We start from the raw sequence: 27,702 nt of genomic DNA on the forward strand, positions 1-27,702 counted from the left end.
GAACGGACAGCCGTGACCAAAGCCCTGGCTAGGCAGAGTGGCTCCTCCTTGTCCTCTCCGTGGACCGGGGGAGGCCACCACTTACTAGCTGTTCACTCTAAAACTCTTACTTAGTGTGTATAATCTCTCAAATTCACAGGCAAACTATTCCTCTTTCTTCCATTTCACTGCCCCCCTGATTAGAAGAGACCCACCTCTAATGATAGCTGGGCAAGTCTTGCCTTCTCTTCTGGTGAACCAGAACCATCCAGAGAGGGCTTGCTCTTAAGTCCAGTCCTGAACGTCACGGGTCACTGGTGGAGGTGACTAACCAGCTGCAATCTGCCGCAGTCTGGCTGGGCACAAATCACGAGCCACTCAAGCAGGAACAAACTTTATTTCCGAACTCCACCAGCACACTCCCCGGGAACTCTCCCGCACGCCACTCATGTGGCTCCTCTAGGAACACGCCACACCAACCGGAACTCCCTCCTCCGGAAATCCCTCCTCCCGCACTTCCCTAACCAATGGGAACTCTCCGGGAATCCTCCTGAGAACTCCAAAGTAGCTGGAGAACTCCAAAGTAGCAGGTGGAGGTGGACAGCAGGGGTCTAATATACAATTTAATACACAGCTTAACATAACCATTATCATCTCAATGGCTTGCTGGGGTCACCTCTCAACCACTCGTTCTGGCAAAAATGCCACACGTCATTCCGACTTGGCTATGGCTGTCAGCATCAACCCTCTGGAGGTGCAGAGCACAGTGCCTGGGAGGTGGTTTACAATTCTCCAGACCTGATTTTGGTCAAAGAGCCGAACGTCTCAGGCCTCCTGTGTGGCCCCACTGCAATCCCAGCAGAATACCACAGCGAGTTCCTGCGGCTCAGTTCCACATCACCAGCTCCGGATCCTCAATCCCAGGCAACACAGTAGGTCCCCACTCTGCAGTGGTAGCTCCTTCACTTCTTGGAGACCAGGGGCGCAAGGTCCATCTGAGGAAGGGAATGACCACAGGCGCAGGAGTTGCTGGCCTGCGTCCCTACTCTGGCTCGGCCACTTCCCAGCCACTTGGTCTTGGTAACCGTCTTGCCTTTCCCAGGCTCAGGCTGTCATCTGTAAAGTGGGGGTGACAGCGTTTATGAAGACAGGCCTAGGCTCAGCTGGGATATTGGTGGGTTTATCATGCCCCGGAACTCAAGGCACACAGTTGGTGGTGCTCTCCATCGCTCTCCTCTGAGAAGGCACAGAGCGCCCAGGACTTCTTCTGGACTCTCCAGATGCCCTGGGCCTGAGGCTTCCTGTCCAGCTCTGTCCCTGTGGTGTTCTTAGAGCAAGCCTTGGCCAGGGTGGCTTCCATGTGCCTGTGAGAGATCACCTCCTAGGGATGCGCGAGAACACTGCAGGCAGGTGTGGGCCCTGGGGAGTCTGCGAGGGTTTGGGAAGGCAGGGGAGCGTGAGTGGGGCTTAAGCCAAAGGACACCAGAGAAGCCTGGGGACAAGTGACACCAGACCCAAGCGTAGAGGCCCGGTACCTCACAGGGAAGCGCTGGAACTCAACTTCCAACAGCCTGAGTCCCTACTGCTACGTAGTTCAAAGGCCATGGGAAAGTGGCCGCCCTTTAAAAGTAAGTCCAGCAGGTCGCAGCCTGTGCTCAGAAGTGGTCTTCTCACCCTGCCTGGAGATGGCCAGACTGTGCTGCGGGTGACCGTGCTGTGGGTGACCGTGTTGAGGGTGACCGTGCTGTGGGTGACCGTGTTGAGGGTGACGACTGTGCTGTGGGTGACCCTGCCTGAGTGGATGCAAGGAAGTGCCGAGCAGTGAGCAAAACATGGTGACTACATTCCAAAACTCCAACAATGTACACACTTGGGGGCGGGGTCGCATATTTAATTGTGCAAAATTTTGCCTCAGAAGGAAAAGAACCCTAAATGAACCTTAAACTCTAGTTGATGATACATGCCAGTAGCATTTATGTGAGGAGAATGTAGTGTTGTCTGCAATTTACTTTGAAATGTAAAACAAAACAAGAAAAAAGCCAGCAATCCACGACGGATTGATGGACAGAGGCTGGAAGGGGCAGTGTGGAGGAGAAGCTGGAGAGTGGATGTCAGTGACAGGGTCTAGGTTCTTTCAACGTTTCATGTGCTTGCAAAACTTCAAAATGGAATTTTGGAAGTTAAAAAAAGAGAATCCTTAATACAAAGAAAACAATGTTAATTCCTTCTCTTAGGTAAGCCCTAAGCCACACTGAAATGAACCATTATCAGTACAGAAAATCCTGCTGACCAGCATGGTTCTGGAAGGACAGAATAGTTTCTGCTAGAGTAGTTATTAGCAAAATCTAGAAAAGAATGGTGTTATCAATCATGTGTGTAAGTGATCCACATGTTATTGAAAGGGATACGGTATATATGGAAATATAGTTATATATGTGCGCGCGTGCACACACACACGTCAATACCTCTGATAATGACTATTTCCATATCCCTTTCAGATCACACGTTGTGCTGATTACACTGGGTGGGTAGTTCTCTTCCAGAGAAGAGGGTAGCTGAGCCTGGAAACTTTTGCCCTCTCAGTGCCTGTGATGATGGCGTGGAAGAACCCTGTTCTGTTCATGTTTGCCTTTTTGGTGTGGGATATTAGAAGGTTTTCAATAAACACTTTTTTATTCATTTATTTGCCCGTTCTGTCAAACGGGATTATATTACGGACCTGAATATTTAACATTGATGTGCAAATGTACTTCCCCAAACTCAAATACAGTCAGTGATGAAGTAGAGATTTCTAAAAGTCACCCCTTTACCAGTGGCAGTGGGCCTTTGTAGGACAGATGTCTGATGCGCTCTCTGAGAACAGCTTGTTGAAGAGGGTGGCACTCCCTTCAGAGGGCAGGGCTGGGCCTGCGGGGGACCACCCTGGGACGCGCTGAGTGCTTCCCTAGGGGAGACTCTGCTCCTGTGTTGTGCAGGGCTTACTGACGTCTCAGGGCTGTAACTCTCGAGGAGCAGCACTCAGACACATGCCCTCCCAAGGGTGCCCTTTCTCCAAAGAGCAGAAGGCGGGACTGAGAGTCCTGGCGCAGTGCTCAGGTCCCAGCCAGCAGGGCGCACGGGCCCAGGGCAGGCCCCTGGCCAGCAGCCTCGTTTTCCCCATGGTGGCTTGGAAGTACCCCCTCTTGCATTTTATTCAGAGTGGAAAACAATCATTGTTCATAAATAGAATATGACCGCAGAAGAGGCCTGAAACAGATCCCAGGTCAGGTGTCCGTCACCACCCAGGTCAAGTGGGACACACGGGATGAACGGGGCCATGTGTGGACACATGGCCAGGCGTGAGAGCAACAGAAGCCACTATGGGAAACCCTAGAGGTCAGGGGCCTCCAGGAAGGAGGCTAGCTGTGCCTCCTCTAGCCCAGCACGTCTGTCTGGCCGGGGAGTGCTTTCCTCAGCGGTTACTGTTTAGCTCAGAATTCCGCTTTTCTGCTACATAATTTGACTTCAAGTTTCCTCCTGGACCACAGAGTTGGTGGGCTCCCCTATCCTAATCTTCCAAGCACAGGAAAGTGTCCAGTGAGACCAACAGGGAAAACTGTCCCCAACAGCAGCAGGGACTTCATCGTCTCAGGTCTTGAGTTCCATAACCGGAGGTGGACAGAACAGGAGCTGGCCTCATGCTTCCGGTCAGAAGCCTGTGCTCACTGAACGCCACTGTGAGTCCAGTGTCCTAGCTGTGTTTGTCTTCTGTACCTTTAAGGGCTTCACGTGGCAGCTGGGGACAACTGAAGGATTGCACTTGAAGTCACAACACTGGGATCCTTTTGCTGCTTCTATTTGCCGTGGGAGGAAAGATGTGCTCTTCTGGTGTCAGATGCAGGAGTTGAAGGACTTCCAACTCTTCTGGAAGCTCTTCTAACATAAGAAGCAAAGGGTTCGGCACAAGGGGCCCAAGCTGCTGTCTCGTTGTTGCTCTGCCCTCAACCCTCTGAGTCCTGTCCACCAGGTGCAGAGCACTCAGCTACCTGCAGGCTCTGTCCCCAGCCTGCGGCTCTTCCCTGGCCCTGTGACCAGGAGGCATCGGAGGCAACGCACTGGGGAGGGCCTGTGGGTCTCCTAAATCCTTTCCGAATGCTGATTCAGTTTGCTGAGACACAGGAGCTCCGACTCCGTGGACCTCCAGGGGCAGCTTAAGGGTGCCCATGAGGACCTGAGGTACCACCTCACTCCCCTCTTATGGTCTCCCCAGCGGCAGCATCTTCTCAATCTAAGCTGCAGGTGGGAGGAGGTCCCTCAAGAACCTAAAAGGACAGCACACGGCCCAGTGCCACCAGGTACCCCAGGATGTGCAAGTGCCCAAGTGTGTTCGCTGGCAGGTGGGTGTTTTGTCCTGATGGTCTATATAGTATTTATTGTCTCAGTGAATGTTCTTTCTCCCCTTCACCTAACATGGGAAAAAAGAAAAACAAACAGAATCGTCTATATTACGGTTTGCAAAGATAAAAGCTTGGGCTCTGTTCTTCCTCTACGATAATTATCACAGAGCAAACCGGTGAGCTTTTCCTGTCACACATTGACACTAATGGCATGCTTTGCTTTACGGAGATAACACTGACATTCATTTCCATTGTCTCCACACTCTTCAACAGCCAGATCTCTGGGGCCTCTGCACTTAAGACGGCTGCAGGGAACTCAGTCCCTCAGTCCCCAGTTTAGAACCACGTAAATCGCCTTGCCCTGGAGGGCAGTGCCCCGCCACCTCTGAGCATCAGGGACGAGCTCTTGGGGTGACGGCTCCTGCTACGTCCCTCCTAGGTCTTCAAGACGGTTCGAGGGGAGGCTGGTGGCTGGAAGGTCCTTCCGTGTTGCTCGAGCTGCAGTGAGAACCCTGAGGGTGCCCACAGAGCCCACAAGGACCCAGCCGAGAGGACTCTCAAGACGGCTTGTCTGGAACACCTTACAGATGAAGTGGCACCAGGTGAAAGACCACAGAAGGTCCTGGCTTTCTAATCCCCAGTCACATCACCTTCTCCCAGGCTGTCCTCAGAGGCTGTAGAGCCACCGCCGGGAAGGAGACCTGGGAGCCCAGGGGAGCAAGGCCGCCCCACAGACAGGTGTTCCCGTAGGACGGGAAGAGTTGGAGGAACTAAAAGAGAGTTCTCCCAGGAACATCTCCTTGTAACTGCATATATTTAAGGCTGATTTGGATCTTATTCTCAGAGAAAATACATGGGCCAAAGAGTTTAGAAAACTTTTTCCAAAAAAGGAAGACTCAGTGCCATTTTGGGGTTGAAAAGACGGTACATTCACGGGTAAGTTATGGCTGAATGCTGGATGTGGTCATGGCCATTAAAACACGTCTTTAATCCAGTAGCATCTTTCCTTCTCCCTGTTCACTCAACTCTTCACTCAAGGGACATGTCAGCAGTGAATGTGTGCACGTGGGGACACACGCACGAGCAGAGGGAAAGGGCATCTGAGGGCTGGCACAGGCAGGGGACCACGACAGGTGCGTGGTGGAAGGACAGGCAGCTCGGGGCCAGCTGAGAGGAGCCCAGTGCTGCATCCAGGGCTGGAGCTTGCGTAGGTAGCCGCTAAGGACCACTGATGATTTCTGAGCACGGACAGACAGGGAGACGAGGAGACAGCAGCCACGGTGACTAGGAACTCGTGGCAACGTCTGGTTGATGCACCATCCCGAGCACCAGGATGGTGTCAGGAGACGGGGAGACGGCGACGTTGGGCAACGTGGGAGCACGTCCGTCCAGGGCTGGGAGGGGTCTCCCTCCAGGACCCTCTTTCACGGCATGCGCTGCGCTGTCCCGCAAGCACTCTAGCACCAGGGGGTGACACCGCCCCAGCCCCTTAGGAGGGGTCGGTGGGCCTCAGACTCCACACCAGGAAGAGGTGGTGGCCCCGAGTCTTGCTCCTGCTGCGAACCTGCCTCCACAGGCATGCGGTGGGCGAGTGAGGCAGGTGCCACGTGTGCCGCTCGGCATCACGGGTGCCCACGGAGCTCTGCCGCACCCTGCTGCTTGCTCCCTTGTTTCCCACAGCAGCCCCAGGTCCCTGGCACCACTGGTCCCATGTGCTGGGCGAGGCCAGATGCCGGGTGTGCACGGAGCTGGCACCCAGTGCCTCCCAAGTCTCCTGCAAGGGCCTTTGACGCTGCACCTGGTCAGCCTGTGTGCTGGCCGAAGGCAAAGGTCTGCACCTCTCAGGACTTACACAGACACTCCTTGGAGAAGACATGGTGCCGCAGAAACCTAGCCAGGGCAGCAGGTAAAGGCTGCCCAGAAAGTGTCCTCCACCCAAGGAGGCACAGCCAGGAAATCCCACCACTGCTGAGGGCTGAGGACTGTTTATTTCTAGCTTTTTAATGTTTTATTTTTATTTCTTGGCTCAAACCTTTCATTCCTGTCCTTGTCTCTTCATGCCCCCCGTCTCTCTCTCTGTGCGGCCCTACTCTGCGCATGCACGTCTCACCTCCAACGCCACCATCTAAACATGCACTCACTGTAGCAGGCTCAGCCTCCTACAGGAGGTACAACTTGAGACGGACTCTCCAGGAGCCTTTCAGACCAGGAACAGCCTTTGATTCACTTACTTGTATAGTGAAGACCCAGAAATAAAATAACCATGATTCATGGGAAAAAAACCAATGCAAAAGAGAGTCTTTCAAGTGGCATTTTCAAGCCAGTTTTTGTGGCCAGCTCGTGTAATCGGACACGATCACCTGCATATGTGTGGCCACAGGGCTTCAGCAATGACTCCCAGCCCCTGGATGACGTCAGAAGGTCAAGGGTGGGTGGAGCCTGAGGGCTGCTGGGCAGGAGGAAAGACGCAGCCCAGACCCCCAGCCCGGACCCCCAGCCGTTTCCTGCCTCCGTGGGCATGGCCGCCCACTTCCCACTGTGCTGTGGCTTGCATCTGCCCTCCTTCCTCTTCCACGGAAGCACAAAGCTTGGCTCTCTGTGAAGTCTGTCTTACACATCCCGGTGACACACAGAGGCATGTGTGCTGAAAGCCACAGGTGCACCCTGTGACCTCAGCCTGGAATCCACTTCAAGGACACACCTCCCCAGTGTGGCATCTCCAGGGCTGCTAAGCAGGCTCCTCAGCACCTAGCCGTCAAGCAGTGAAGACACCCAGAATTGCTAGCTTAGGGCAAGGGGGGAGGAGCGCTGTCCTCGGAACGTGGCGTATGTCCAAGGGGGCTGCTGACACCTCCCTGCTCCCCAAGGTGGACAGACACCGTAGACTGCCTGAGGAAGCGGACTGTCTGGACTTCCTGACTGTGAGTGGCCTGAAGAGTCACCAGGATGGCCTCAGTCTGGGGACGGCCCCCTTCCTCGGTGTCCTCACCAAGCCTTTACCCAGTGACACTCCAGTTCTCAAGGATGGGGACTCTCGATCTCAGGTAGCCAATGCCGTTTGGAGAACTCTGACATGAGCTGATGAGAAACCCGCTACTCTGAAGCGGTTATCTGGGAACCCCTGCTACCCCTTGAGATCTGCCCCCATCTCGGGTGGCAGCAGGGTCAACCCTTATGTACCAGCCACATCTGAGAGTCGTGGTTTCTCCCACGAGCTCAGCCCATGGAAGGTGGCATTCTGGGACTCCTCAGATGGGCTGCAGCCGCCTCTGACTTGACGGATGCGGACTCAGAGGGGCCAGGCCGCCCTCGCGGCCGACATCACTCCTCAGTCCAGGCCGCTCAGTCTTGCTAACAAGCCGCGCCCACCGCCCCTCATTTGCTGTAACCAGAGCGACAGAAACAAGCAGCGTGCAGGATCCCACCCGGTGAGCCCCGCGTCCCCCAGGAGCTCTGGGCCGGTGGTCCTGCGGCAGCCTGTGGCCTCCAGGAGCCCACTCATCGCCCTACCTGGGAGCGGCCTCCTCTCCAGGCAGCCCTTGTCCTGGCCTGCTGTCACCACTGCTGAGACAGTGGACGGCTGATCTGGGAAATCAAGTTGGATTGCTGTCCCAGCCCTGCACTGGGCTCCCCTGGTCTGTCTGATCGATTTCACTCTGAGCGACACAGCTTGTCGCTATGAATTTTCATGCTAGTCAGCAGCCGCCAGTGCACCCAGGACCAAGGAGAAGGCGCTCCGTGCCCTCCGTCCCTCAGACACACCCAGCCTCTGCGCTGGGCTGCTTCAATTGTCGACTGACAGATTGGGAAGGGTTCTTGTTTTGGCCACAGAACGGGACACAGGGGATCTGGCTGCTGGTTTTCTTCCCCTGTCCCCGCCCCAGCACCCGGTGACATTTCCTACCACAGCTTTGCGGGGTGTCACCTGTTTAGCAGCTCCTCTCGGCTGGATGCATGTGGCCGCAGGTGTCATGCAAACACTGATTGTGTCTGACAGCCCCGTGCCAGCTGCCTGCATGCCGTGCGCCAACCGCCACGCTCTGTGGGTACGATGCTGCCCACGGCGCAGCCGACGCAGCACAAGAACGAGGCGACCGCAGAGCTCAGGCGAGTCCTACTAAGTGGCATCCTGGGCCCTGTGGCCTTGAAGTAATTGGTAGTGATAGAATGGAAACAAAGGGTGGGGGGACCTTGTTTTCTTACACTGATGCCCTGCGGACTGTACATCTGACTGGCTGCGAGTCCGTCACTGTATCCTCCTGTCTGGCTGATAACATGGCGAAGGGTATCCACCTAGACAGAGGAACAACAGAGGAAGTTAGTCAGAGACACGGGCCAGCGCGTCGTCCTCTCCCAGGTCGCCAAGGAGCGCGGTGGCTCCGGGCGTGCTCTTGGTAAGTCTGTGAGGAGGAGGCGGGCAGTTCTCCGAAGGCCAGATCCTTGACCAGGCTGCGTTCAGTGAGCAAAACAGCAAGACGGTGAAAGGAGGGGGGCCCGAGACCGACCCTCGGTGCTGTGCGGGCTGGCAGGGGCGGCAGAGGAGGCAGAGGAGGGTGGGTGCTCTGCCTCCCTGCGCTCCGCTGTGAGCACACTCTGCGGCACTCTGACTGGGCAGCCAGCTGAGAGAGCAGACCGCCCGTGACCCCGTGGTGGTGAGGACACCCAGGAAGGCCCACGTCGGACCGAGGACCTCCCACCAGTGTCTACTGTGTGTCCTGAGCAAGGGGCCAGCTTGCTGGCCAGCTGGTCTGTTCCAGGCACAGGGCCTGCTCCACACCGGGATGGGAACCTGGGTCACCCGGTTCAGAACTCCCCATCCGACGTGGGCATCTGCCCATCCCGACCTGGGCATCTGCCTCTGCCCTCTCACAGGCTTCCTGCCACAACCAGAGGGCTTCCTGAGAGCTGCGAAGGCGACCAGCTTCCTAGGAGCTCTGAGGACCTACACAGGACGTGGTGCTGGCCTCCTGACATGGACCTGTCTTCAGAAATGCAAGCCCACTGACCTCAAGGGTGCCTGAGGGAGTGATCGGCTTGGTGCTTTTAAAGCTTACAGTGGAAACGCGAGATGCTAACGTCCTCACCTACTCATCACTGACCGCCTCATGTTGGAGAATACTGACCAACAGATGAGAGGGAGACTGGAAATGGAGACACTGAAGTCCTCCTCCTTTGCCTTTGGTGAATAAAGAGCACACTGTCCTTCTGTCTGACCTGCTGTGGTCACTTGTCCCTGTCCCTACGCTCCCTTCCTGCCCTCCCCGAGTGACTGGTGACCACAGTCCAACGCATCCACCAAGTGTGGGCGAGAGTCCCACCACGGTGGTTGTCTTTGGACTGCTGTGGTCACGTGGGGCTGCGGGGCTCTCCCCTCTCCTCTCCTCCCTCTCTGGACAGACGCAGGGAGCCAGCATGACTAGGCTCTGGGACTCTAGCGCATTCACCTGGTGGCACAGTGGCTGGTCCCTACCTGTGATTGCACGTTGGCTCCAACCTGGGCCCCTTGGTAAGAATCCCCATTGAGTGACTGCACGCTCATGAACAAATCTCCAGAGTTTGACATGTTAAAAGAACTGGAAGAACCTGGAAAGGAAAGAGTGAGGCACCTGAATGACAGACAGGAAAAGGCCCCCGCACTGACGGCCAGGAGCGAGAGCGGCATGCAAAGCCCCCAAGTACCACCAAACAGAAGTGCGTCCAGAGCCCGGTTAGTAGCAGGAGAAACAGCAGGTCACACGGGCACGCGGTCGGTGTTAGGGAAGCACACCTCACTCAGGGCTCAGCAGCGCTGCCGCCTCCCAGCCACCTCCGGCAGGGAGAGGAGACCCGTCCTCTCACCCGGCCTGCCGCGAGCCTGTCCCCTGCCTCCAACGTCCTCAGGCGGCCCAGGTGGAGAACCCACATGGCAGGCAGCACCAGGGACGACAGGCCACGGGGCAGTCACACTGTGGCCCTGGGTGGGTCTGTTGTTATTCCTGACTTCTAGGAGGAAGGTCAAGCTCCTCGCGGGGTGGCCAGCACCCCAGGAGCCTGTGGAGACGGTCTACCTTCCCCACAACCTGCCAGAGCTGAGGAGGGCAGGATGGTGACAGGCCAGGAAGTCAAGCATGCACAAAGTCAGAGGCGCTGCAGGTGACGACATCGATGATCATAGAGTGGCTTGAGAAAGGGCAGCGGCCAGGTTTCCACCTCCCAGAGACGGAGGCTCCTCCAAGACGTGGCCTTTAGGTCCATCCTGGACTCCCTGGACCCCGCTGGCTGCAGAGTGGCAAACCTCGCCCAACCTCAGCTCAACGCAAGGGCTTGCAGAAGCTGAATATTATCCCGAAGTTGCTGTGCAGCTCAGCACATTAGGAAAGAAAGCTCAGCGTGCAAGGTTTGGTTAAGACACACGTTAGCCTGAAGACGAGAGACCCCAGGGACCCAGGTCAGCCACGCTCCACTGCCTTGCTACCCCAGGGCTCGGGCCCTGCGCTCTGGCCCTCCTCCTCTAGGACAGCCACCCTCACTGAGGACCCGTGCCTCACGGTGTGTGCTTCAGCTCTGCAGGCACTCCCTCCTCTCCCAGGCTGGCCCTGGGCTCTGCTGCAGAGCCACACTGCCCGCAGGAGGGCTGCAGCCAAGCAGGAGGCTTCTCCCTGCAGAAGGACCACTAAGCTCTCTGCTCTGAACTGTGCCACTAGGCCATCTGCTTGCACCCACAGCACCATGACACTTCAAAAGCAAGAGCCACTTAGGGGAACTAGATGGCGTACAAACTGTTCTGCCTGCAAGGAACTAGCTGTTTACTACTAGAAGGATCCTCTAGGTATCGGCAGCTCCTGCTTTCCCAAGGAAGAGGAAATGCTTTCTTCAGGCATCAACCCCAGAACTGTGGCATCTCCACAGCTCTGCACCAGTCCCACCTCCTCTGGCATGTTTGTTAGCTCATCTAAAAGGAATTAGAAAGTTGGGGCTTAGTAAAACAGGCCTAAGGTCCGACCAGGTGTGGCTCATATGTGTAACTTCCTTCCATTAATATGATCAAACCTTTGCAAGTACCCTCCCCAGCCTGAGAGGAAGCACCATGCAGCATGGGTGCCACTCTTGTGTTAAGTCATACAACACCTAGGACTCTACTTACTTCCCCTGAAGTCTGTCTGTAACCTCAGAGATGGAGCTCGCACTATAGAAGCCATTGCAGTAATCGTCACTATACCTGCTCACACTTGGAACCAAGAACCCAGATCAGAACTGTGACCACTCCACCAGACTGCTCACTCCCCAGCCAGAAGGCTGCTGATGTGACGCCCTGCCTTGGCCCTGAGGGTGCCGGGCACTTGTCTCCCCAGAACCAGCACACAGGCTGTATGCCTGGCTGGTGGTTTATGGGAAATCAGCACAACTCTGAGAGATGGGAGCCCCCAAAGGGCTGCACTGTGCCAAGCGACAGGGCATCCATGGGCCTTGAAGGCAGAGCAGACACCACTTACAAGACACACACCGCAATCGTCACAGATGATCTAAAAAATATATGTGCATAGATACATGGTAAATACGCCTGGCTGCCTAACGTGCACAGAGGTAAATATGCGCATATAAATGCCCTCCATGTACGAGTGCGTCTGTGTCAGAGCGTGATGGCAGAGTGCTCTCTGCTGTGCTGGTTCAGCACTTCAGTGTCTCTGAACGCCGGGCACCACACCATCATGGCTCCCGACTCTCCGATAAGCACCTAGGGCAGCAGCTGCATTGAAGGAGGAGGCTGGGTGCAGCTAATACCTCAGCCAGGCAGAAGTCCACCTGGAAACCTAGGAGTGAGGGCAAGTCCTCTGTGCCCACACTGGGGGTTGGAAGGAGCTTGTTACATAGTGGATCACCCCCGAGAGGCACACGGTCCCAGTGAGAGCCTGGGCTCTTGTGGAGAGGCTGTGGGAATCTCATGGGGCTGATGCCGGAGGGCGGGGTTTGCTGAGATCCTTTGGGAGCCTCACCTGCAGGAGGCTGTGGGGCGATCAGCAATTAATACGAGCACATGGTAAGATGTGCTTGTCAGGTAGAACTTTCTGGATTTGGTGTAGGAATGCAGGCAAGTGGCTCAGTTAAACTGCCACACAGATATTTGGACATGTACAGAGAGATATATCAGCCCTCAACTACAAGGAGGACAGACAGTGGGTGGCCCAGGACCCTAACACATTTGCTTGGGAACACACATGATCTGGAGTCATTAATATCCATTTCCTAAAGCAATTTCCCCAAGGTTGCATTTCTTCCCTAAAAACCCTTTAGGAGACTTGAGTTTGTTCAAGAAATAATGATGGCAACAACAAAGTAAAAAACTTGTTGACTTCATAATTCAAACACACAAAAAGGAATAATAGTAACCAGAGCCCTACAGCTAGGGCAGCGCCGTGGACCCGGCACTGCTGACGTTCGGCGTGTGCTCTGCGGGATCGGGGGGGGGGGGGGGGGGGGGGGGGGGGGGCGTCCTCCCATCTCTGCACACGGAAGCCCGGAAGGCGCTCCCTGCACAGCGCTGACAACACGGCTCTCCTGGGGTGCGCATGTGCTCCCCGTGGAGAACCAATGACCCAGAAGGAAACTGGGCTGCTCTTCCTCTAAAGAAACTCAAAAGAGCTTCAAAATATCAGCTCAGCATTTCTCACTGATTTCAGTGAAGTGGCTGTGTGGGAAACAGGGCCTCAGCGCTGTTGTGGGGAGTCCAGGGTCAGGAGGACGTGTGGTTGTCTGCACCCCCACCCTCTTCCCTCCGTGTCGGCTTGATTATGTCTCACTCTTGCTCCCAAGGTGGGGCTCTAGATGTCTGAGGAGGTCTCAACTCGAGCCTTCATGACCTCATGGATAACAGGAAATGCACAACACAGCACTCTAGGTCTCTGCAGAAGAGGGAAGGACCAGGGCTTTACACCTGCTCCAACAGGTGCCCATCTGTGCCTTCTTGCTGTGTGAACTCTACAGCACACGGATCACCTAGACCTTGCTGACCACACCCAGGTCCTCTCCTCAGTGACGTGGATGAAGTAGTTTGAAGAGAAGGTGGCAAACAGGGACATGTAGAGGCCCTGAGCGCTGCTCCCCACGCAGCCCTGGGGCGGGGAGGACTCTACCTGCAGGAGGCGTGAGTACCCTGGTGATGCTTCTGGACAAAGGCCTGCTCCTGCGTCCCTAGGCTGCAGAGCACTACCTTCATGCTATCCTGGTGTCTTATCACACGCCACCTCTCCTTTAAAATGCCCGAGAAGCAAGTGCCTGGCCTGATGGACCTGCCCACCACTTGGAGCGTTGCTCATGTCTTTCTGGCAGGGGTTTGGGTTGAGTTAAGAGCAGAAGGAAACGCCCACTGACCGCTTTTCCTGAGGAGGCATTTATCTCTCCACCCGCCTGCTACTGCACATAGGGAGGGGGTTTCCTCGGTCTCTGCTTTAGAATGAGCCCTGTGAGGGGCTCCCCTGCACACTAGAACCAACAACCTAGGCACGACTGGAAGGCTTAGCTCAGACTTCCCACAGTAACTGACTCTGTGCTCAGAACAGTCACATGAACTTTAAGCCACCAGAAAAATTCCTTTGAAAGCTATAATCACAGACTGACACTCCGTGAAAGGCCACATGATTCTTAAACACAGAGTAGGGCGTTAAAATGCTTACTTTTCTCTTTTCTAAGGGCTTCTGGAAAGAACAAATAGTTAAGGATTTAGTAATGAAGGGAGTCCACAGGGCCCTTCTAGGACTAGTCATAAATCATGCTGAGCCATCTGCGATGCAGATCTATCAGGGCCGGGAAGACTCGTTCTGATGTCTGCTTTGCATTGTGATAACCTTTGTGAGAGTGCTGAGTGCATTTTTGCTAATGTGGACAGAACTGCCTTCTTCCAAAGAGTCCGCTGAAAACGTCTGTCCAGCAGTGCAGCTCGACCTGTGTGGCTGGGTCTGAAATGCGTGACAGCTGACCAGACAGGGAAGAAGGAAACTCTCCAGCCTGGAGCGTGCTCCTCGCAGTGGCCCAGGCTGCAGGGCTGGACCAAGGCTCTCCACAGCCTTCTGCAAAGCCCAGGCACTCCTCGGCTCCTGGACACAGCTCCTTCTAAACAGAAGGTGGTGGTGGCACAGCCACTGGCCTGGGGACCCTAGTGGTGACAAAATAGCGTATCTAGATGCTCACAGGAGGTATTACTGTGTGGAGACCTAGGTGTCTCCAACAGGCAGGAAGGGAACCCATCGTAGTGGACAAACAAGGTCTGGGTCAAAGACACCACTTCCTCTAAGTGTTAGACGGGAGGTTTTATACCACATCATGGTGATGTGTATTTAAATTTGTTATTCACCCTCATTCTATTGTCATCAGCTTATTGGATGTGACTCACAGCCAATCCATGCACTGTGTTCACTACGGGGAAGGGCAGAACCTGATACCAAGCATCTAATAAGGGACCGAGTCTGTTCCTCCCTCACACACAGACACCAGCATGCTTCCAGAGTACACAGCAACAGGGTCGTGTTTTATGCATTACTGACTTTTTGCACCGTGGAAATTCAGTACTCATGGCTTGAAGCACACTCAGAAATACCTAAGCTCAGGAATTGGTGACACTATGCACAGTCACCAAAATAAAGTGCACAGCACAGCATGTGACACTGAAACTTGGAAACTGGAATAGGAATAATTTGAATTAGCAACTGGTGATTTTCTTTGCAGTTTGCATAAAGAAAACCAACAAAATAAAACAATAAAGGATAATAGCTATAAACATGGTATAGAAATAACTGTAACCTGACTTGCAGATCAGAATGTGCCACAGAGTGAGCATCCTGCAGAGCAGCAAGCCAGCCAGGGCCCAGGCGCTACATGGGGGACAGCAAGACAGACAAGGCTGAACCCTGAAAAGACCTGAGGATGGAACCCCAAGGGACCATGGTGAAGCCTCAAGTCTATCTTATTTATTGGAATCTCTGGACTTAAAGGTCTCCTCAAGACCAGACTGTGCATCTGTCTCCAGCACACACGTCAATGCAAACCTCAGACGGACTCAACTGCACACAGCACCCTGCTGCTTCCATGTGAAAGTAACTCCCCAAAGTGGCATCAACAACAAAAAGAGCAGTTAGATCCACAAGTCAGCCCATCCTAAACCAAGAACCTAAAGAGTTCTTTCATCCCCCATCTGTGGGGAAGGGGAAGGAGCCGGGGTCAGGGGACAGAGAGTGAGGGAGGGCAGTGGGCAAGTGGACAGGGTCAGAGCCTGATATGTGCATGTTGGGGATGTCTCATTGGAACCCATCAATCTGCACAGTTAGTGGGATCGAAAGCTTATTTTAAAAGGACATTTTAGGAACCGTTAGGTATATCTGAACCGGCCTCTGTATTGTACATTAACAGCATGTCAGCGTAGGATTGGGGTCCTGGTGATGTGCTCTTGGTTTTGTAAGAAAGCATCTTGTTCGCGGGTGATCCTGCTGGTGCTTTAGAGGTCTCGGGCCACGGTGTCTGCCACTTTCACGTGATGCCCGCAGGTCATGCTGCGTCTCACAGAGGAAGATTTAGGGATGAGCCCGAGAGCTGTCAATTGTGAAATATAGCCAAACGCATATACAGATTCAACTTTTCTGTAGAATTTAAAAGTTTTTAAAATAGAATGCTAGGGAGAAGGTTATTTTAATGAAGCAAAGAGGAATAAAATTCTACCACAACCCGTGAAGAAAGAAATGAGTGAATCAACTATTAGGCCCACTTCATGGTGCGCTTTTAATTTCAACAGCAATAACAACTAATGTTTGTGGAGTCCTTCATTTGTGCAAAATGCTTCTCACAGTCTCACTTAATTTTCAAAATCACACCTTGATATGGAATAAGTTCGAGATTTCCCAGTGTGGTCTCGGGAGGGGATGATGGCTGGAAGGGAGGGTGGAGCTGTCTAGAATGTGATTTTTTCACCTATGCTGTTTGAAAATTTTACCAGTGAACGTTAGGGACTATTAAATTCTTCATTTAAACAAGAAAAAGAAAAGAAACAGAAATAAAACAAAAACAGAAACAAAACCAAAACCCAACATAGAAAATGAGTGTAAATGGAGAGTGAGCCCCCAAATCAAAGGAAGCACTAACCAGCGGAGTTGGGGGTGGAGGGCGAGTTAGCTTGGCTTCCGTGGGCTGACACGTTGGTGGCAGTGACCGCCGTTTTGGCAGCATAAATATTGGCTTCCTCTTGAAATTTACCTATGTTCTTCTTGTACCGGATTCTCTTATTTCCAAACCAGTTTGATACCTAGAGCAATTTAAGAGAAGTCACAAAGTTAATGTTTCACCCTTCAGAAGCTCTGCAGAAGGAAGGAAGGGCGTATTGACACACAGGCGAGGGTCTTAGGCTGCAGCATGAGTTAGGGGATCTGAATAAAGGCTCAGAAGGAGCAACCTCACAAAAGATCCCCTTGTTAAGGCAACTGAAATTTAGCAAAACCATTGATGGAAGTTGTTCTACAGAGAATCTGCTCATTTAAGCTAAGACTCGTTTAGCTTAGGGTAAGCATATTAAATTTGTTTACCTCCCAATTTAGGACACTAAAGTCAATGCATCAGGAGGAATGCCTGTTTCTTATCAATGCCAAAGCTGACTTCGCACAATCAAAACACAAAGATCTTTAAATAACCATATAAGTCTCTATCGACATACGGGTGTTTCCATGCACAGGTTGGTTTCAATGGCTTGGAAGTTAAATAGCTCTAATGTGGACTTAGATTCTTAGCTGTCATGTGCTGCCCCTGAGGGTCCCCATAACCCAACCCAGCACATTTCACTGGGTGTTTCCTGCAAAGCTTGGTGGTGGCCACACAAGAGAAATGGAAGCCCACAGCTGATTCCTTTGAATTCCAGGCTTTAATGGCAGATGCCAATAAACACCACAATCCCAAGTCACTTTCGTTTGCTAGTCTGCCCCTCAGTGTTCTCCCTGCAGCGTTCCGGGCCTGGTTGGGGGTCTCTGCCCACTTGCACCAAGACCTCTTTCAGGCTCAAATGGAGACTCAGCGCAGCTCAAGTTCACCCCCACCCCTGCTGGGGAGGTAAGCGCCAAACCCCACATTTTAGATGAGATCTTGAACTAAAATGTGGTGGTCTTGTGTAATTAGAAAACAAACCACACTTTGGTGAGGGGAGGTGAATCGGTCACACATGGAGCACAGCTTACATGTGATTTATACTCAGCCCCTGAACAATGGCAGATAAAGAAAATTTGTGCAAAGTCGTATTTACTTTTTAAGTGCATCCACAAAGGTAAAACATAGTGTAAGGTGGCCCCTGGAGGCTTGCACAGTTTAACCTAGAGCAGAAACTCCAAGTCTCCGCTATAGAGATCAAACTGCACCACTGTGATACCAGCAGAGAGAGAAAGAATTCCACAACAAAGTGCTTGTTTCATTGTTGATGCAGGAAAAGAGTCACACTGGAGGAGGGAAGGGGCACATCCACGCAGGGCCACTGCCGTCTAATGCCACCTTGAAATTCGGGTTTTCCTTAATGTCACTTTTGCCACTTACATGAATCAATCAGGGTCATCTTTTTTTTTTTTTTTTTAATTACTTATAAATAGGACAGGGAGGAAGCACAAAGGGAGGAAACTGGAAGAAAGGAAAAGATGAAGCAGTTCAGGAGGACCTTCCAGGAAGAAGGAAGGCCCGAGGTCCAAGTCATCAGCTGTGTGTGAGAACAGGAGGAAGAGGGAGCAGGGACATGGCAGGGACGTCACGACGCCCTCGTGACGGAGAAGGACAGGACCGGCAGGGACGTGGGTGTCAGTTTAGCACAATCTGCACTGCGACCCGGAAGGTCGAAGGTCAAAGCTGCATTCACGTCCCACAGCCACGGATGGAGGGCTACTGGGCGAGGGCCAGGGCTGCACAGGTAACCCGGCCGGACGGAGGCAAGTACAGATTTCCTCGGGAGAGTTGGATTTGAATCGTGAACGGGCCGAGCTGGAAGACCCTGGGGGCAGAGCAATAGCCAAGGAGGCAGATGAGGTGTAGCCTGGTGTCCTGGGAGAGAAGTCCCTTCCGGACACTTGCGCAGAGGCCCGTTGGTGCTGAGCGTGCAGAGAGAGCTTTCACAGCCAAGTGCTCAGGAGAGCTGCGGAAACAGTCTGCCCCGGGGCTGGGGATCGAGGTTTCTCCCAGCCCTGGGCGGTGCTGATGTGGCTCTATGTCCCTGCATGGAACAGCTGGGTGAGAGGAGGCTGGCTGGGCTCCAGGGAGCGAGGTGCTGGGTGCACTTCAGGTGGACTTGGGTCTGTGAGCATGCTTTTGCTTTGGGTCATGGGAGGAATCAATAGCTCTTAGCAGACTGCCGAAGAACCGGTGTCAAAAAGAGGTCAAGGGCCATTGGGTAGGGCTTGTAGGGCTTCCAGTGAACGAGAGAACAAAGAGTTCCTGAGCAGGTCGGGAGCGGGCCTCCAAGAAGAGCGAGTGACCAGGAGGGAGGAGGACCCAGGAGAACGGCAGGGAGGAGGCCAGGGCGGAGACTCTCGAGGAGGGTGCTAGCCAGAAACGACAGAGGAGGCAGTGAGTCCCCTTGGCTTGGGGACTGGGGGCCAGTTCGACACTCCACGTGATCCAACCAACCCTAACTGACAGAGGGTTCAGCTAAGACCCCAGAGGGAAGAGTGAACCCCGAGAGTCCCCCAGTCGACGGTGCTGGAAATGGGCTCTTGCCTCGTGGTCTTTTGTGAAGTGCGCGCCATGGTGCCTCCCCGCAGGGCTGTTTGGCACATGCAGACAGCTGGGCTGCTGTGGGAGGGACAGGTGTGACGAGGAAGGAACAGCAGGCCGGCCCTGGGGTGGCGAGGAGAGAGAAGGGCAGCGGAGCAGGAGACATCTCCATGAGCACTGCACTGCACCGAGTCTCCACCACGAAGGCCGGTCGGCGGGACGGGCCAGGTCTCTGCAGATCTCCCACAGACCAGCTTGGCACAATCCCTTTCACTGTGAGAGGGGCTTGAAATTCTGCACCCCAGACCTGGACGTCATGCACAGGGCCCTTCAGTCCTTCTGTAGAAGGAGAAGAGGCCACGACTGAACTTCTCTGATTTTCCAATGAAGGTGCTTCATCCTGGAAGCCCTCGCTCAGCAAACTGCAGCCAACAGCAGGAAAGCGCTTGTGCTTTGCAAACCAGGGTCTACATCTGGACCAGAAGGCTGCAGCCCTAGGAAAACACTAGGCCACGTGAGTGTGGTCCCCACTCCAGCTTTCCCAGAACTGTTGAGGCCGGAGACGACCTTCGGCTGGGTCACAGCACCTAGGGACGTCTGTCCTCTGCCTCAGCTGACAGACGGTCTGAGGGCCCTCACCACAGCAGCCACCCAGGGCTTGCGGGGCCTCGACAGTCCTACCCTTCCAAGCACCTCTCATGGGGCTCTGTTCTGACGGTGCCTGTGTGCTCAGCTGCACACGCATGGGGGGCGGGCCCAGCCCCTGTGGGGAGCAGTGGAAGCCGGAGATTTGGGCCAAGGAGCACCCACTCTCAGCAAAAAGTGACACGTGAAGCATCTGCCCCAGTGGCCTTCCCTGTTCCCTCCCATCCTGCTCCTGATGGAAATACATTTCGTTCTCTTGTGAGTGATAGAATCCTGAGGAAGTTTCTCTGGGAGATTTCAGAGCTATCGCGCTGGTCGCCATGAGATTGGAGTTGGTTGATATTTAGGGTTCAGACTGAAGGAGGAGATTGGGTGGATCCTCCGAGGAAGGAAAAGGAAACGCATAGTGTGTGTCCTGTGTCCGCATCGTCTGTGTATCCAGATCTAGGTCCACTGCGTCTCCCACCTGGCTACCTCACAGTGACACTGAGGACTCCAGGCCTAACAGGGTGACATGAGGTGCCTTCCCAAGTCCGCAGGCACCTGCCAGGTGGGGCAGAGGCACTCATGACATGTGCAACCACCCAGTGTGGTGGTGACGAAATAGAGGCCTTCAGTCCACAGGTGTGGGCTCAGCACGGTGGGGAAGACACTTCGGTCCTTTGCATCGAATGGCTACTTGATGACCAGCTTCATTCCTGGGTTGGTGGAGGAGGCGTGTTGAAGACCTCAGCAGGTCACAGGAGAGACTCAGACCTCCCAGGTGTGAGGACCTCCCTCTGCAGTGTAGACCTCAGCAGGTCACAGGGAGACCCAGAGCTCCCTGGGTATGAGGACCTCCCTCTGCAGTGTAGACCTCAGCAGGTCACAGGGAGACCCAGAGCTCCCTGGGTATGAGGACCTCCCTCTGCAGTGTAGACCTCAGCAGGTCACAGGGAGACCCAGAGCTCCCAGGTGTGAGGACCTCCCTCTGCAGTGTAGACCTCAGCAGGTCACAGGGGAGACCCAGAGCTCCCAGGTGTGAGGACCTCCCTCTGCAGTGAAGACCTCAGCAGGTCACAGGGAGACCCAGAGCTCCCTGGGTATGAGGACCTCCCTCTGCAGTGTAGACCTCAGCAGGTCACAGGGAGACCCAGAGCTCCCAGGTGTGAGGACCTCCCTCTGCAGTGTAGACCTCAGCAGGTCACAGGGGACACCTAGAGCTCCCAGGTATGAGGAACCTCCCTCTGCAGTGTAGACCTCAGCAGGTCACAGGGAGACCCAGAGCTCCCTGGGTATGAGGACCTCCCTCTGCAGTGTAGACCTCAGCAGGTCACAGGGGACACCTAGAGCTCCCAGGTATGAGGAACCTCCCTCTGCAGTGTAGACCTCAGCAGGTCACAGGGGAGACCCAGAGATCCCCAGGTGTGAGGACCTCCCTCTGCAGTGAAGACCTCAGCAGGTCACAGGGGAAACCCAGAGCTCCCAGGTGTGAGGACCTCCCTCTGCAGTGTAGACCTCAGCAGGTCACAGGGAGACCCAGAGCTCCCAGGTATGAGGACCTCCCTCTGCAGTGTAGACCTCAGCAGGTCACAGGGGAGACCCAGAGCTCCCAGGTGTGAGGACCTCCCTCTGCAGTGTAGACCTCAGCAGGTCACAGGGGAGACCCAGAGCTCCCAGGTGTGAGGACCTCCCTCTGCAGTGTAGACCTCAGCAGGTCACAGGGGAGACCCAGAGCTCCCAGGTGTGAGGACCTCCCTCTGCAGTGTAGACCTCAGCAGGTCACAGGGGAGACCCAGAGCTCCCAGGTGTGAGGACCTCCCTCTGCAGTGTAGACCTCAGCAGGTCACAGGGGAGACCCAGAGCTCCCAGGTGTGAGGACCTCCCTCTGCAGTGTAGACCTCAGCAGGTCACAGGGGAGACCCAGAGCTCCCAGGTGTGAGGACCTCCCTCTGCAGCAGGAGTGCTCCCTGGGGAGGGCCTTGGTGCTCTTTCCACTCTGAACTCCTCCTCCTTACCTGGCCTCATGAGGCTCAAACACCCAGAGGGGCAGACCCACCACGCAGCTGGTGGGCTTCTCACCTGCGAGACCGTGATGCCACACTTCTTGGCTAACTCCTCTTTTGCTTCCTCACTGGGGTAAGGGTTGCTGAGGTGGGAATAGAAGTACTCGTTCAGGATCTCCGTGGCTTGCTTGTTGAAATTCCGTCTCTTCCGCCTTTGTAAAGAGAAAGGAAAGGTAAGAACAATAAAACCTTTACCCCATATAAGCACAAGAAGGGAGAGAATAGGACCGACTTCTGGGGAAAGGCACATTATTGAGCAAAAGGAGAATTAGACTGGCCGGGGACTGGATGCCAGAACCCCTGGAAGTGTGCACCCCTTCACCGGGTCTAAAGGAAGGGATGCAGACACTTTTGCACAGAGCTGCGAGGAGCAGGAAGTCTCAGAGGTGGGGCCCTCTTGGTGTGGAACCCCAGGCTGGTGATTCGGGTTGCCTCTCTGGGCCTTTGCTTCACTGACAACTGTGAAGAGAGCCGTCCTGAGCCCCCAGGTGAGCACAGGAGGAGCCAGATGAGTGCCCGGCAGAGTGCCCAGCAGGCTGAAGCTGGCCCTGAGTGGCCCCAGGTCTCTCTGCTTGGCTGGCTATCAGCCCTGGAATTCTCTTTTTTCAGCTAGTGAGGTGGACCGGCTCCTCCTAGGCACAGATGAAGGACTGCTTGCAAGGTCTCGGCTGGCCTGCCGTGGGGCCCGGGTTCATTCAGGTCTGCCTGCCTGTGGAACAAACGCAGCCTCTTCCTTCTAGCAAACTGCCTCCTGACGATTAGGCAGACCCTGCAGCCACAGTTAAAGATAAGTTATCGCTTTCTGTCCACTCTATCCCCGTGCAAATGCATGCAGCATTTAAAAGGCACCTGGGGAAGAGGGCAGGGGACAGACTGAAATCACCCCTGACTGCTCGGCTTCCCTCAAAAGGAGAGAAGTGGCCCTTCTGAGCAAGAACAGCTGCTAAGTGGTAAAAGGAAGCCCACTAAACCTTTCTCACACCCAGGTTGCCAAAAGGAAGGAGGCCACTTCTGAATGAAAGCATTTTTCTGCCTTTTCACAAAAAGTGCTAATTGAACTAATTTGAAGTGAGAATCCCTGTACTTCCACCCAGCCAAGGCCTGCAGCTGGCTGGGAGCTGCTTAGGGAGGCTGCGCTCCTTGCAGACCTGCGTGGCCTCCTTGACGTGGTGGGCCCTTCATCTTTAAATTAGCTCTATTAGCACTTTAGTCTTTCTGGCTCTTATCAAAAGCTTTTCCTTATGGAATAGATTTCCGGAACCTCCTGGTTATGTCCGGATACAGAATTTCCCAATTTAGCCAACAGAAAGCACTGATGGCCTTGCTAGACAGGAAATTCAGCTAATATTGTGTTTCCAGGGTCCCACTTGGATTAATTAACACAATAAAGTGCCTGATTTTACCGGATGAACACCATCTGTCCACAGGTATTAACCACATCTGTCCAGATTATGCCAAGCCCAAGTCACTCTCCCAAATCATGCTGAGTTTCCGGGTCACCCAGCATCAGAAATTGGACAGATTGGATTAAAAAGCCCAAGTAAGAAGAGGCATGTGATAAAAGCTCCTGCAGGCCGGACTCTGAGGAAGGCAGCCGCGTGGCTCCGGCTCCAGCTGCTCCTGAGACACCCCCTGGCTGCTGCTCTGCTGAAGGCAGGGGTCCTAGGCCTGGGGAACGGGCCGAAGTCCCCTGCCTGGGAGAGCCTCGGGCCTCCCTCCCTGTCTGCATGAGCATGATGGGACTCTTCCAACTGCGCTCCAGGAAGCCTCTGGAATGGCGGTGCTGTGGGTGGAGTGGACAGCTGGAGAGGGGCCGTCTCACAAGAGGGCCCCCGCCCCTGGACGCGCTTACCACCTGTATGGAAGCTGTCTCTTTCAAGGCCCTTGAGGGACCCAGGATCAGGACATTTCAGAGTTTCGGGAGACAGTGAGAACAACCCTTTCTGAAGGTAAGAGGGTGGCACCTGGTTTCCTTGTGGTGGCTGGAGGCCTGACCAGCACGGTCAGTGGACACCCATGACTTCAAACCCATTGGACGCTCTGACAGTTGAGGATCTTGGTTTTTAACTTAAGAAACATGGATGCTGAACAATGTTGCTGGACAACACAGTGTTCCAGGGACGGGAACCTTTCGAATCACAGGGCCCCGGTAGACATTTTTCGTACGACTGGCGGTGGTGAGACACAAGGGGGTCGCAGACCATAAGTGTATCTCAGGCAGCCATCACCATGTCCACTGCATATCCAGGCACCTCCCAACAGTTTCCAAAACTAAGTCCACCTTCCACCAAGCCGGATCTGTTGTCCTTCACCCAAATTACTGGGTGGCCCCTCCGACTCCACTTCCGTGGTTGCTCATTCATTCATTCACTCAACTCTTTCAGTCCCAGCTGGTGCCAATCCTGGGCGTGACTAAGCTCTGCTGCTTCCTGGGCCTCATGAACGGCTGTCCCCAAAGCCAGTCCTGCCAGTTCTGTCCTTTCGCATCTGTCCATTTTGCTCCAGCCCTGGGGGCATTGCTATCTTGGTGGCGGGCTGTCCAGCAGTGCTTTTTCCATGTCTGTGCTGTCTGATGCAGTGACCATCAGCCTCGAATCTGCTTTGCAGCTGAAACACGGCTGGTGCAGCTGAGGACTAGTTTTTAGAATGTTGTTATTATCTGATATTTTAATTAATTCACACTAGTAGTCATGTAACAGACAGACAGTGCAGCTGCAGACAGACGGCTTCAGAGACAGCGCCAAGCAGCACTCTGGAGACAGAACTCTGCAGACCACAGAGGTCTGTGGTAGCCTACTTGCATCCCTGTGCAGGGTGGCAGGAAGGTCTCAGGTAAGAATACTCCCCTGAACATCTGCACAGATGCAAAGGTGCTTCAGACTTGCATCTGCCCTAGCGGGCACCCTGGCCTCAACAGCGGCTCCCCCAGAGCCTCGGCCAGTTCCGCGGTCTTCAGGAGAATCCCTGGAGGAAGCTTCCTGAGCCAGGATCCATTCAGGCCGCTAATGACTGACCGGCACAATGAGGCGGCAGGCGCCCGTGGAAAGCACACGGCCCGTCATTCCTGCAGCAGAGGGCGGTGCGCAGACCGTGATCTGGACTCTCTGCGGTTTGCTTTCCATAGTATCCTATTTGTTCCCGCTTACAGAATTGGCCCATTGATACAGAAATAAAGCTGAGTTGTTGGGAAGATAAGTCACTCATCCAAGGTCATGGGGTCTTCAGGTTGTAGCCAAAATTCCAATTCCGTGCAATCACAGAACTCTCGAAGTGTCCCCGTGCCCCCATCCTCACCGGCACTGAGGGTTCCGCAGGTCAGGAGGCAGATTCGGAGCCCAAGTTCCTGGCGACTCTGTCCTGTCCTTCGGGCCTCACCCCCCTCTGCAGAACTTTGCAGCCTGAGCACAGCCTTCTGTGTGACCAGCGCCTTGGAGGCTCTCGGTACCTTGCTTCTTCTGTGCACCTCTCTCCACTGTAAGTGCCACAGGTTAGCTACGCCTCCCACAGGCAGCGCCTTCCAGGGTAGGAACCACATCTCAGAGGAGCTTGCTGCAGAGCAAGTGCCGGGGGCGGGGGAGGGGCGGGGCTTGCTGTGGTTGAACTATATCACTCTACCTGCCACGTCCCATCCTCTTGAGTGTGGTTTGTCCCAAGAGGTCACGGGCTCTGTGAAAGCAGGGCCCACGTTCACATGTATTTTTATCCTCTTTGTCATTCCAGTGGTTGACACCGGCTCCCACCAGTGATGAGCCCAATCAGGGACAGTCCGACAGACCTCGCTGGCTGCCTTCCTGTCCTGCGTCCTCTCCTTAGGTCACTCCCTTCAAGAGCAGCGGTGAGTGTCTGTGTTAGTGTCGCTATCTCCCACAACATGTTACAGAAAGATCGTTCCCACTTTTGCTGAAAAACCTTAGGGGGTTAGTAAGTTCTGCTCATTCTCTTTAAGGAAAGCGTTTTTCCTGTCTTGAGCAATGCCTGGTTGTATGGCACAGTGCTGTCCACAGCATGAGAGGACAGATGCCGAATGTGGAGGGAGTGCGGGGTGCTCTTCCAAGGCCAGCTCTACTGGCAGTCTGGTCAACATAGGCAAGAGAGAAAGGATGCAGCCCATGCAGGACAGGCCCAGCCCAGGCCCCTGCTGAGAAGCACAGTGACAGGAACCCAGGGCCTGACCCTGGCGTGCTGGTCTTCCCTGGCGAGAGGCTGGGATGGGAACCCGATGGGATATGGCCCTTGGACCAGGTGACCAGTCAGCTGAACGTGGAGTCAATGCGAAGGGAGAGTGGGTTAAGCCTTAATGTGGAGTTTCTCCTGCCAGCCGTCAGGAGGGCCACTGTGACCTGCATATGGAGGTGAGGCGTCTGGGAACGCAGCTCTCGGCTCCTCCACCGCAAGGATCTGCCAACAGCTAGAAGAGCACAGGAGGGGCCCTGAGGGCAGACGGGCCTCTGCCTGAGCAGACCACACCTCCCTCTCATCCTGCAGGACCAGAGCAGAGGACCCTGCAGAGCCCGGCCCAGACCCACCAGCAGAAACTGGTTGTTGTAAGCGCTTAAATCTGTGCTAATCTGCTGCACAGCATCAGAAAGCTAATACAAGGCGTGTCCCAGAGTTTCAGCAGCGGCCCCCACATACCTACTGGTCAGGACACTAATCCTGTTATGAAGGCAAGCCCTCTTTGTGTTTTATTTGTCTTCCATGAAATCTTTTTTGGATGAGGCCCTGCCCATCAGACCCCTGTGGAGTAGCAGGTCCCTGGCAGAGAGTGCTATAGTGGCTCTAAGTAAGGTCTGCTTCCTCTCCCTCCCTATCATGGTGAGCCGTCCTGGAGGACGGGCTGTTGACCTCCCCGTCAGCAAGTCGGGGCAAATATTTACTTCTGGGCTGGGAAAGGCATTTGCCCAATGTGGCTGGCATGTGGGCGATGCTCTTCCAATAATGAGCACATCCACAGTGTAAGATGATCCCAACAGGACAATGGGTCAGTGTTTCGGTTTCCAATCTTGGCTCAGACACAATGATTCAAAGGTCACAGCCCCAGAGAGAAAGAGACCCTGTCTTAAAGCAACTGTCCTCTGGTGCTGAGGGACAATCCAGGCAGGGGCTGTGGAGGTGGAGCCCTGTGCACAAGTCAGCCTTGCCTGGCGTCTCCTGGAGTCTGACCTTCAGCTGGGCACAGGGGAATCACTGCAGGAAGAAACCCAGGGAGACAATGCATCTGCTCCGTCCTTTTCTCCCATCTCTTTCTTGAAAAGAACCCAGTCTGGGCCCGACTTTTCTTTCTTCAATCTCTGCCAACATAAATGCCAACTCCGCATTTTAACTAGGGAGTTACCATGGGGATGTGAGCGGCACAGGCAGCGAGTCGGCTATGGCACAGGAAGGGCCCAGACAGGCCGCCATCCCCGCCCTGCACACAGACGCAGCCAGGCTGGCGCGGGCCGTGGGACGCCCAGAGGGTCCCGTGCCAGCTGACCGCCCACTCCCACTGCCTCGCTGGACCCAGCTGGAAGTGCTGTCTTCGTCTTCCCTTGATCCTGAGGCGGGGTCTGCTAGCTGGTATCCACACCGAGTACTCCATGCAGCCAGGTCACGGAGGAGGGAGTGGGAGGAAAGGCCCGGAGCCCTGCGGGGCCCATGGCCCAAGGAACAGAACTGTGACGAGAAACACAGTAGAGCTCTGTGGCTTCAAGGTGGAGGTCCAGGAGCAGCAGGGAATCTTTCTGTCTGACTGAAAAGGGGGTCCTATGGCAGGACTAACAGGCACACCTGACCCCCCGTGAGAAGCACTACCCATGGGGGCACCCTCGGGACCTGGGGAGCTGGACGGCGGCATCCGTGTTCAAGATGAACTGCAGACCACGCATGTGCCAGGCCAATTGTCAGGATATCCTTCCAGAGCAGATGAGAAATGGTAATCACCATCTTGCAAACCAGATGCCAAGAGTGGGCAGAATCCA

At 54.6% G+C, this 27,702-nt stretch overlaps 1 protein-coding gene across 3 annotated transcripts in view; it reads right to left on the reverse strand.

Annotated features, from left to right (window-relative positions):
• Window positions 1-27,702, reverse strand: part of Pbx1 (PBX homeobox 1) — a 232,129-nt gene that overhangs the window by 13,031 nt on the left and 191,396 nt on the right. For 2 of the 3 annotated variants that reach the window (XM_027922858.2, XM_071600373.1), the window contains 4 exons: window positions 21,759-21,894; window positions 16,461-16,620; window positions 9,826-9,938; window positions 8,559-8,648 (listed from right to left, as the gene is read on the reverse strand). In XM_027922858.2, coding sequence (XP_027778659.1) covers window positions 8,559-8,648; window positions 9,826-9,938; window positions 16,461-16,620; window positions 21,759-21,894 — 499 coding nt within the window. The remainder of the gene's footprint in view (window positions 1-8,558; window positions 8,649-9,825; window positions 9,939-16,460; window positions 16,621-21,758; window positions 21,895-27,702) is intronic. The other variant, XM_027922859.2, reaches the window with a different exon arrangement.

The sequence above is a fragment of the Marmota flaviventris genome, chromosome 12, assembly GCF_047511675.1.
Source record: "Marmota flaviventris isolate mMarFla1 chromosome 12, mMarFla1.hap1, whole genome shotgun sequence".
Lineage (NCBI taxonomy): Eukaryota > Metazoa > Chordata > Mammalia > Rodentia > Sciuridae > Marmota > Marmota flaviventris.